Source organism: Eublepharis macularius, chromosome 4 (genome assembly GCF_028583425.1).
Source record: "Eublepharis macularius isolate TG4126 chromosome 4, MPM_Emac_v1.0, whole genome shotgun sequence".
NCBI lineage: Eukaryota > Metazoa > Chordata > Lepidosauria > Squamata > Eublepharidae > Eublepharis > Eublepharis macularius.
Window position 1 is genome coordinate 163,860,367 of NC_072793.1, and position 11,543 is coordinate 163,871,909.

Sequence of the window (11,543 nt, forward strand, 5' to 3'; positions counted from 1 at the left end):
ACCAAGTGAGCTCTATTAGTTCGCAAAAGTTTATGCTGAAACAACATCTTATCACTTTTAAATGTCACAAGACACCTCTTTCTTTACTGCTGCAGCAAACTAACAGAAGTTATCCCTCTGAAATTATGAGGACACCTTAATAACATATTTATTGAAGAAGCATAAGTTATTGCGGGCTATAGCTCATAAAGTGCATGAAATGAATATATTCACACAAATATGATCTGTTGCCTGAAGTTGCACTGCAAGCATCTGATGATGCGGGCTCTGTTGTCTGTGAAATCTTCAATAAATCTGCTAGTGCTCATGAATGAATTCAATGACTTTCTCATGGAGACTCAAGGCGGATTACATAGTGTAGGATCAGTACAGTTAATATCAAGGACATTTCAGGTAACAATACAACAGGGTATATAAATGCGACGTAACATTTGCAAAAATCCAATACAGAGTAGAAGAAATGCTGAAATAGAGCATAAGCAATCTAAGACTTACATATTAACAACCTAAAACTACCTAGCAGGATCTTACTTAAAGGAACATATAGTACATTATAGCATATACTTAAAAGCAACAAATCTGCAAATGAGTTCTCCTAAAGATCCGATCTCTCTCCTCCCAGGTGCCATAAGGCTTTTGTTTGTTTGCTGCATTGACTAACACAGGAATCTGGAACGGTGTTTGATTCAGCAAGGTAATCCTTATATTGTTTTGCGAGGTTGTTCTAAACTATAAGGAAACGAAAGCATAAACATTAAAAACATAAAATTCGGTGGAGGGGTAGATTACAGAAAGGCAGAGAAGACTACACTTCCCAGAATCCTCTTAACGTTACCTTTCTGGGAAGGAGGAAAGAGGAAGACTACAAATCCCAGCAGCTATTATGCGCCCTGACTCCCTGCGTTTGGATTGGCTGAGAGGTGGGAGACGGGCTGTGTTTGTTGGCTGGAGGGGCAGCTTGGAAGAGCGTGGAGGCTGCAGCTGCGCAGGTAAGAACTTTTGGAAAGTTGGGTGAAGGAGAAGGGGGTGATGCTGCGGGGAGACATTTACCCTTCTTGGAAGTTGGGAGGGAAGGAAGAGTTTTGCATTATGCAGCTGTGGGAGGGAAGAAGGAAGGGAGGGCTTCATTTTGGATCCCTCCCTCTTTTGGACGGGGGTGGGGGGAAGCAAGCAAAGGAGGGAAAGAGAAGGAAAAAATTGCTATTAAGATTAGGGAGGATGATGCGGTGAGGAGGAAGGGGTGGGTGGGTGAGGTCTCCTTTGGGTTAATTTATGGGAAGGCGATTTAGGGTGATTTAGCATTTCTGGCGTATTTTAAAGTGCCTCAAGTCCTTCAGAAAGGGAAGCAATCAAGAGCATGCTCCGAGTCAGACGTCTTCCTTGTCATGTCTTGAAGTGGGATTGTCCAGAAGTGATGTTGGCTTTCTGGGGAAATTAGGATTGGAAAGCTTTCTGGGAAAGTTTCTGGAAAATTAAACAGTGCTCTAAATAGAGCGTGGTCTGATTCAGAATACACATTTGGTCTTACATTTAGTAAACGGATTTTTATGTCCTAGTAGCAAGAGATACTTAACTGAAATGTTTGAGGAGGAAAACAAAAGTTTTATGTGGACGTAAATTTTATTCGGATCGTACTTGTAAAAAGTTTAAAGACAATACTGCTTGTATTTCCTTTATATTGTTTAAAGGAAAAATAGCACCCCTAGGGCACTGGAAAATGTTGGTGCATCAATTTTAACATGACCGTAGAATACAGCGTGGACCTGGTTGTCCACCCTTGAAACAGAATTTAACTTTCTCCCATTAAAGTCTCTAGGGCCCCTCAGTTTCACTGCCACTCTGTAGCATCACTTGCCTTACTTATTATTTTATTTACTTCATTTATGCCCCACCCTTCTGCCCAATGGAAGATCCAAAGTGGCTTACATTGTTCTCCATTTTATCCTCACAACAACCATGTGAAGTAGGCTAGGCTGAGTGTGTGACTGGCCAAGGACACCCAGCAAGCTTCCATGGCAGGATGGGGATTCAAACCTGGGTCTCCCAGGTTCTAGTTCAACACTCGAATCATTATACCGCACTGGCTCTGTAAGCTGATAGTTCTGTATTAGACTGGTGATTACAATATCCCTTGCAACATGACAGGAGATATAGAAGAATTCGGACATTGGTTTTGTTTTGATCTGCGTGTCTAATCAGTTCGATTCATGAGGGCTTTTTAAATATTTGGATTGTTATGTATATTTGTGGCTTTACTCCCCTGCCCCACCCTTGATTTACAAATCAACAAAACATACCTGTACACCATGACAAAATTCCTAGGGATAATTACTTGGAAAAAAATCAATTCCAAGCTTGAAACTGCCAAACTTGCCTAATATCATACTGGCAATAGCATCCGTTCATTGTTTATTTACTTCATTTATACCTTACCTTTCTCCCCAATGGGAACCCAAGTGGCTTACATTGTTCTCTGATCCTCTGTTTTTTACCTTGCAACAACAAACCTGTGAGGTAGAAGATCAAGATTTGGATCCAGACCAACTAAATTTCCAGGGTATACCTGTATATACCTACTTGTGAGGTAGATTAGGCTTGTTATTAAGTTTATGAAACAATAACACTTCATTTTTTCTGCAGAAATGCCCCCATTTCTAAAGTACAGTCAAACTTCTTATTTGAACATGCGAAGCTGCCTGTTTCCTACTCAGACAATTGATCTATCTTAGTCTTGTCTCCTCAGACTGGCTTTTCAGGGTCTCAGGCAGCCAGCAGACTTTTCTCTACCGCTAAGCCACAGCCCCTCCCAACTTGTTATATTCAAAAGATAAGCCATATTGTCTACACAGGTTCATACTGGGCTGGGCATCTGTGTATCTCTGAATGCATTATTTTACTGGAAAATGAGCTGAGATCAACATTTTCTCAGCCCCTCCCGGCAGCCTTTTTGAACCTTGATATCTGCTCCATGAGTCTCATGGGTCACCCTTGATGATAAGTAATGTTGGGGGAAAAAATGTTGATAAGCCCTTGTTGCCTCCACAGAGTGGAAAATTATATGTGTGCTGGAATCTGGATTGCCCCCTCCTTCCAGATCAATGGAAGGGGCTGCATTGGAGCCAGCTCAGGTAGGAAGCTGCGGATGGGTTTATCGGTTTATTTAATTATTTAGTTTGCTTGCTGTGCAGCCCACGTGTCTTGCCGAGAATCAAGGTGGATTACAAAATACCAACACAACACAATCGGACAGCATAAAACATCTAATAAACTGTGTGATACGTCTGGGATTACAAAGTTAGAATATGATGCACACAAAATGCGATATAAGAGATAATATATGAACAATGCGGTGAGAGCAACAAGTAAGAGCAAGGGAATACATGCAATAAACACTGCAATAGAATGCCATCCTGTTTCTTTTATAAAAGCACCTTCCTGAGCCATTCCTTTATACTACAGCCCTATTTCTTTTATACCTTTCTGAACAATTCTGTTTTACTGCAGAACAATAGAAGTGGGGAGCCTTCTTGAACTCCCCAGGCAGGCAGGCCATCTCACCAGACCTCCCACCAGTGAACACTTGGTAATGAGCAGCTGCTGGGTTGCCAACAACCTGGAGGGAAAAATCTTGTTCCTTTAACTGAGGCTTCATATGTGTAAATGGGCAATGGAAGCTTTTCATGACAGAGATAAATAACATCACCTGGTAAATAACATGCCATTAGGTCTCTGTTAAAAACTTTCTCCAGATTGTTGGCAACTCAGCAACTACTGATTTTACTCATTTGCAGGGTGGCACCTTCAGAAGGCTTTTCTCAGATGAGTGAAGCTCATGGCAGGAGAGGCAGTCTTGCAGCTATGTAGGGCCAAAGCCATTCAGGGCTTTGTAGGAAATAACCAGTACCTTGAATTGAAGCCGGAGTGACTGTGGAATTGGTGCAATATGCATCGTCCACCTAGCTCCCAATAGTAGCCGAGCTGTGTTGTTGTTGTACCAACTGGCATTTCCAAGTTGACTTCAAGGGCAGACCCATGTAGAATGAATTACAGTAGTCTAACCTCGAGGTTACTGTGACTTGACTCCACATGGTCAGATTGACCAAGCCGAAATAGGGAGCCATCTTCTGGTCTAAATGAAGATAGGAGAAAGCATATTTTGCAGCTGCATTAACTTGCTTCTCACAATATTGCTGAATCCAGTATAACCTCCCAGCTCTTAAATGAGTCAGTAAGGGACAGCTGAACTCCATCAGATTTGAGAAGGACAGAGTATTTGCTGAGGGCTCGGTGTCTATGATCTTATTCACACTTAAGCTCCAACTAAATCTCACTGAGTTCAATAAAACATATTACAGAATAAGCAGGAAGGGGACTGATTAGGGAGAGAGGGATGCAGATCGTAACATTTTAGGTTCTACTGATGATTGAACTACATGTTTATCAGGGATCAGTGATGGAATCCATATTTAGCCTTAAGTAACAACCACAGCTTCTCCCACCCCCACCGTTTTCCTGGTTAAACCCCTTCATTCCCTTCCTGCTGTGGGTGCAACTGAGTGGTAAAGCTCAATATAATCGACAGCTAGGGCATTCACTGAACAAGTACAATACTGAACTATAGTTAGGACATTCAGTGAACAGATACGATATATGGTGATAAAGGTATTTCTCAAAATACTGAAGGGTACATGTAGTTGTATTGATGCTATTGTCCTTAAGATATTATCTTTGCTATTCTGAAAAGTTGGGACCAAAGTAGACTAAAAATCTTATTTTGCCCCTTCTAAATGACAGAGCCAGTGTGGTGTTGTAATTAGCATGCTCGACTTGGATTGGCAAGACCTGGGTTTGAATCTTCACTTGGGCCACGAAGCTCACCGAGCGAGCCTGGTCCGGTCATTCTCTCTCAGCATAACCTACCTCACAAAGCTATTGCTAATAAAAACCTGAGCTTTCTGAGGAAGGCATAGAATTTAGATGTGAGGGACAAGGAAAATACTTCTCACAAGAAAAAGGGACGCATGTAAGTGAAAAGGTGCATCTTTCATTCCCTGTCTATAACGGGTTTTTTCCTTTTTTGTGAAAGCTTGTAGACCTACTATTGGAACTATTTCACTTGACCCATTATACATCGACTTCATCCAAAAACCCCTATGCGGCCAACCACTTCCGGTCATGAGAAAGATTAAAATAATGGATCTTGCTGTGAGGATAGCTTACTCTTTCCATTCTTCTGTTTTGTTTGGTACAATTTTATGGCAGGCCTCAAAGGTTGAAATGTCTGCGTAGGCCAATACAGAATGTTTCCCTCTGACGAGGCTGGCTCCTGCTCCCTTTCTGTGACAGAGGGCCAAGCTGCAAGTGACAAATGACACAGGTTGGACACTTGTTAGCTTCTCTCAAGTTTTGATGGGAAATGTTTGGCTGTCCGACTGCTGTCCAATGGACTTTTCAACTGTCACTTGTCCAACATTCCGCCAAGCTGCCTACATTTCCCATCAAAACTTGAGGGAAGCTGACAGGTGTCCAACCTGTGTCATTCGTCACTTGTAGTTTGGCCCTGAGACAGTTCCTGGAGTAGTGAAGACTGGTGGTTGAGGGGGTTCTTTGTTCTTGGCAGAGGCTGGTGACCTTTGAAGATGTGGCCGTGTATTTCACCAGGAGGCAAGGGGCCCTGCTGGACCCGGACCAAAAATCCCTGTACAAGGAGGTCATGATGGAGAATTACGGGAATGTGATCTCATTGGGTAAGGAAGCTGTGTCCTCTCTGGGTGAGTCTGGAGCACTGTAAAGAACTTGCCTCCGTCAATGCTGTCTCCCATGTTCACTTGCCTGCAGGATTCCCAGTCATGAAACCAGACCTCATCTCCCAGATAGAACAAGGAGAAGATCCCTGGGTGCCGGATGAAGAGGAGATCCCTGACAGTAGCCCAGGTTTGTGGCAAAACCCCATTCATTGGACCAAGGCTGCTTCCACACGGAGATGATTCTCTGTGTAGCTCTCTGCTGCTGTGAATACAGAGACATTCACAGTGACAGCAGAGGATCCACACAGCAGCTTTTCCTGCTCTTTCCTTGCATCAGCTCCTTCCACTGGAAGTATTTTTTAAAAACCAGGAAGTGCCTTATCGCTATAGTGTTAACGGTTATCTCATTATCAAAAGTAACTGATTTCCTTTACAGAAGCAAACTGATCTCCATGTCAGAAGGAGCTGTTTGCATCTACTCCGCCCTCCCCTCTCCTCCTTTATAGCTGACCAGTTTCTTCTTGCCCTCCATGCATCTGACGAAGAGAACTGTGATTCTCGAAAGCTTATGCCACAATAAAGTTGGTTAGTCTTAAAGGTGCTACTGGACTCTTTTTTATTATAACCATCTATTACAACAATGTAGTAGTTCCCAGCTTTTAATTTCCAAGAGTAAGCCTCTAGCCCTTTTTGTTGCAGTTTTAGAGAGAAAACTTATAACTGTCTCTTATGTCTGCAACATAAAGGTTTAAATACTTTCTTTTTTGAAATGTACTTGTAATAGATCATTATAACATTGATACTAGAGCAATCTGTCACTTCCCAGTATGTTAAAAAGTTGTCCAGTGAGTGTGTGAATCAGCAAAAACCATCCTTCCTTCTGTTGGTAGAAATTGTTGGGATCCCACACACAGTGTCCTTTAATAGCAGAATTTCTCATCTATTCTCATCTTAACATGTGGGAGTTTCCTTTCTCTTGGTACACCTCCTGTCTGTTGCTCTTGGGTCTGAATGCCAAGGTTGCCAGCTTACTTCAATCAGTTCGTTCCTGGAAACTGAAGAAAAGGTGTTGATTTACAGAGGGCTAACTATTTTTCTTTTTTATTTAACAAAATTTATATCCTGCCTTTCTGCCCTCATAAGGGTGACCACGGTGGCTAACAAATTAAAACATATGTAATCAAACCACATTTTAAAACCATTAAAACAACAGCAGCAGTGACAACACATCATTAAAACAATTAAAACCTGACCTAAAACAAACAAACAGGCATACAAACAACAATTAAAAGATTTAAACGAAACATGGGGCATGTAGGAGAGATCACTGAAGGAATACAATACAAAACAAAACAACTCTTCACCCACTGGCAGAAGATGGCAACAGAAGGAGCAGATGAATCTCTGCACATCTCATAGACTTGAGATCTGGAACTGGAGGCTATAGGGCAGTTCCATCTCTCTGGGAGGTATTAGTTGCTCCTCCCCAAATGCAAATCTGGAGGCAGGAAAGGAATCTTTCACTACCTGTATGCTAACAATCCCCCCACTTCTGCATTAAATGGCCCCAGATAATTACATGTCAGCTCTTTGTTGGATGTCTGCCTGAGGCAGTGGAATTTGGGTACTGTTAAATAATATCATATTTTTCCCCCTACTGTGAGTGAGTGAATGTCTCTGCCTCAAGAGAGTACTAGGGAGTAATGGCAATATAGTCCATTTCCCCATAGTCTCAGTTTCTTCAGGGCTTTTTGAAAATTTCCACACTTTGATAACATTTCTGAGCTTCTTTCTCTCTCAGGCACCATAATGAATCTTGCCATATTTGCTCCTTATCTTACCAGGTGACTTCACAGAGAAGGGCTCGTGTCTACAATGTGGGAAACATTTTGTTGTTGAGCACCAGAGAGTCCTTACGGAGAAAAAATCTCAGTGCTTGGTATGTGGAAACTTTTTTGCTCACCAGCTGGACTTCACGACCCAGCAGGGAATCCACGTTGGGGAGAGGACCTATAAATGTCCGGAGTGCGGAGATTGTTTTGAACAGCATGCTGCCTTTGTGAGCCACTCGATGGTCCATATAGGAGAGGAACCCTGTGTGTGCCTGGAGTGTGGAAAATGCTTTTCTCGGCCTTCAACATTGATGAAGCATCGTCGAGTCCACATGGTGGAGAGACCCTATGCATGTTTAGAGTGTGGAAAGAGCTTTGCACAACAGTCCTACCTTCTCACCCACCAGAAAATCCACATGAGAGAAAAACCCCACAGATGCTTGCAGTGCGGAGAGTGCTTTCCTGACAACCCAGCCTTTGTTAGGCATCGGAGAGTCCACACAGGGAAGAAACCTTACAAATGCTCAGAATGCGGAAAATGTTTTGCTGACAGATCTCACGTGGTGACTCACTTGAGAGTCCATAAAGGAGTGAACCGTTATAAATGCTCGGAGTGTGGGGAGTCTTTTGACCAACACTCTGCCCTTGTGAGCCACTGGATGTTCCATACAGGGGAACAACCCTACGAGTGCCTGGAGTGTGGGAAATGTTTTCCTCGGCCCTCAGCTCTTGTGAAACACTGCAGAGTCCACACAGCTGAGAAGCCTTTCACTTGCTTGGAGTGTGGGAAATTTTTTGCCCAGCAATCGGGTCTTGTAAAACACCAGCGGGTCCATACAGGAGAAAAACCTTACGCGTGCTTGGCGTGTGGAAAATGTTTTGCTGACAGCTCCTCTCTCGCAAGACACAAAAGGGTTCACACGGGAGAGAAACCCTATAAATGCTCAGTGTGTGGGAAATGTTTTTCAGACAGGTCAAATGTTTTGGCTCATATGAGAGTCCATACAGGAGAAAAGCCTTACAAATGCTTAGAGTGTGGGAAGTGTTTTTCCCATCGATCACACATTGTGAAACACCAGAAATTCCACATGAAAGAAAAACTCTCAAAATACCAGCAGCCCTTGGAGGTAGCGACATCTGAGTTTCCTCTTCATAGGACTGTCAAAGAAGAAGTGCTCTAAACTCTAGAGAAAGACATTTTCCTCAACATGTGCTTTGCTGTAAATTATTAGTCCTTTGTGCGATACAGAAAATAACAATATAGTCCATGTAGGACATTCACAGTTCTAATTTCATTCTTCCTCATTACTAGAACTGAGAGTTCCTTTAACTGATCAAGTATTGTAACAACCCAGTCAGGAGTTCATTGCAGTTTCTAAGGCCCAAACCAGGCATTGCAGTTTCTAAGGCCCAAACCAGGGCTTGTGGCCACCACTCACCCATATCTCCTTCCTGAGTTTCCTGTGAAAAAATATAGGATGTGACATCATTGCATTTGGCATATCTCTTCCCCCTACAGTTGGCATCCATTGAAGTGGAGTGGGAAGTGGGGGACATTGAGAACAGTGACCCTCATCATTATGTATCTCAAGTAGACCTTACTCTGGAAACTAGGAAGGAAATGCCAGTCAGCAACAGCCACAAATCCCTCATAGTGTTTGTCTTGTGTTGTGATATTGTTGAGGACCAGTGTACAGTACAGCTGTGTCAGTCTAATGTTTTCTTCATTCAGGGAGATATGTGTAGTGTAGATAGGGAACATTTGTATGGTATAATATTCTAACCTGAATGGAGTGGGGGAGCTCTCGTTGTCATGGGAATGTGTAAGATATGTATGTGCCCCACACACTGTCTACACAATGCAGCATTCCCCCCTTTTGATGATTTCAGTCGATGGGCTAATTGTCTGGACCCACTGCAGGAAATGTAAGAACTTCCTTCATTTGACAGTTGATGAGCATAAACATCGTCATTGCTAATTGCATTAATCCATCTTGTGAATCTATATATTTTTAAAACTAGCCTGTCTGCCAATAAAGGTAATTTACAGTGTGGTCTTAACACGTTACGCCCTTCTAAGTCCATGACTTCAGTGCACTTAGAAGGGTGCATCTCTGCTATGGAGAGAACTATAAGCATCGTGGTAACCTGGAAAAGAGAGAAACTCATTCCCATCAAATTTATAAAACGGAGTTCCCCAATCTTTTTGCCTGCAGGTACTTTTGGAATTCTCAGGCATGGTGGTGGGCAGAACCACAAAATGGCTGCCACACAAAGCAGAGCCAACAAAAATGGCTGCTGCTAAAGGCACCCCAAAATGCCATTGAGTGAGGTCATGATTAACTCTAATAGCAACTCCTTGACATTTCAGGCAGAAGCTCTGTTTAACAGGATGCCTTTTAGAATGAGCATATTCTAAAAAATTCGTGCATACACACAGCTTATCTTCAGTCACACAGTGAAGATCTTTGTGCTCTGGGGGCAGCTGCTGCTGAGCTAACTTCTTAAAAATCTGCATAGCCAATCTAATTTCCAGTGGCCAATCAGAAGCTCTGCTGGGCAAAAGTCCCACTTGACTCTGAATACTTGGCAGGCACCAGGAAATGTGTCCATGGGCACTGTGCCATTAAGGGCACAATTTTGAGGAACCCTGTTATAAATACTCCTTTGCTTGCTTGCATTCTTTGCTCACCATGAATGATTCGCTATTAACAAGCCTGGTTTGAATCACATCAGTATAACATACTGTACATCTGTGTGGTTTCTTCCTGGATTGTTTCAGGTTGGTAGTCATGTTGGTCCGTAGTAAAAGAGGAAGACTCGGGTTCAGTAGCACTTTAGAGACCAACCAGATTTCCAGGGTGTGAGCTTCTAAGAGTCAAAGCTCTTTTCATCAGACTAATTTTGCTCTTCCCTATATATTTGACTATATATTTGATTTGAAAAGTATGCCTTGCTTCTAGTTTTCCATTGCAGAAAGTTAGCAATCCAGTAATCTTCTCTGATGCCATTTCTGCTCTGTCGCCTCTGTATTTTATGCATTGATTGTAAATTGAATGGCTCAAAGCTTTAGATTTTTTTTACACCTTACAGCTGCCCTCGTCAGCTCCTGTATAGGTTAAAATTAAATAACACTAGCAATCCTCTGCTAAGGCATTTGCAATTTATTTATTTATTTAAAACATTTCTATGGTGCCTTTCCACTCAAATAGGGTCCCCAAGGTGGCAAACATAAAAACTTTAAAAACAACATTAAAAATAAGGTATATATAAAATATGTAAGCAATTCAATAAAAACATAAGAGACATACTAAAACAGCACAACCAGGGAGGAGGGCCAATAAGACTTTCTGGGGGCAAAACAAAATGAAAAAGTCTTTACTGCTGGTAGAAGGCAATGATTGCGAGAGACGAATCTCCCTGAGGAGGGCGTTCCAGAGTTTTAGCACCACGACCAAGGAAGCCCTTTCTTGGGTTGCCATCCATATAGCCTCAGATGGCAGGGGCACCCAAAGAAGAGCCTCTGAAGATGTGAACAGGCAGGTTCATATGGGAGAAAGTGATCCTTCAAGTATGGTGGCCCCAAGCTACATGGGGCTTTAAATCTCAATGCCAGCACCCTAGATTGAGCTGAGAAGCAAATTGGGAGCCAGTGTTGACAGAACAAGACCTGAGTGATATGGTCCCTAAGACCTACTCCAGTCAGCATTCTGGCCGCAGCATTCTGTACTAACTGGAACTTCTGGACAATCTTCAAGGACAGCCCCATTTACAGTGCATTGCAGTACTCTAGGTATTACTAGGGCATGCAGCACAGTGGCAAGATCTTTCCTGCCCAGGAAGGGCTGAAACTGGTGAAAAGCATCCCCGGCCACCAGTACCACCTATTTATCCAACAGGTGTCTAGCAAGTATCCCTGGGGTCTGCTAGAAGCACAAAAGAGAGTTGTGGCAACTCAACCCAG

General features: G+C 42.7%; 1 protein-coding gene across 2 annotated transcripts; it reads left to right on the forward strand.

The window, feature by feature from the left end:
• The first annotated feature begins 952 nt into the window (after positions 1-952).
• Positions 953-10,722, forward strand: LOC129327405 (zinc finger protein 501-like). 2 transcript variants are annotated; one of them, XM_054976032.1, is made up of 5 exons: positions 953-989; positions 3,046-3,128; positions 5,621-5,747; positions 5,839-5,934; positions 7,592-10,722. In XM_054976032.1, exons 2-5 carry the CDS (start codon positions 3,099-3,101, stop codon positions 8,758-8,760), a joined length of 1,422 nt encoding a protein of 473 aa, XP_054832007.1. In that variant the 5' UTR covers positions 953-989; positions 3,046-3,098; the 3' UTR covers positions 8,761-10,722. The 2 variants fall into 2 exon arrangements, with proteins under 2 accessions (XP_054832007.1, XP_054832008.1); XM_054976033.1 differs by lacking the exon at positions 3,046-3,128 and having other exon boundaries at positions 964-989.
• The last annotated feature ends 821 nt before the right edge of the window (positions 10,723-11,543 follow it).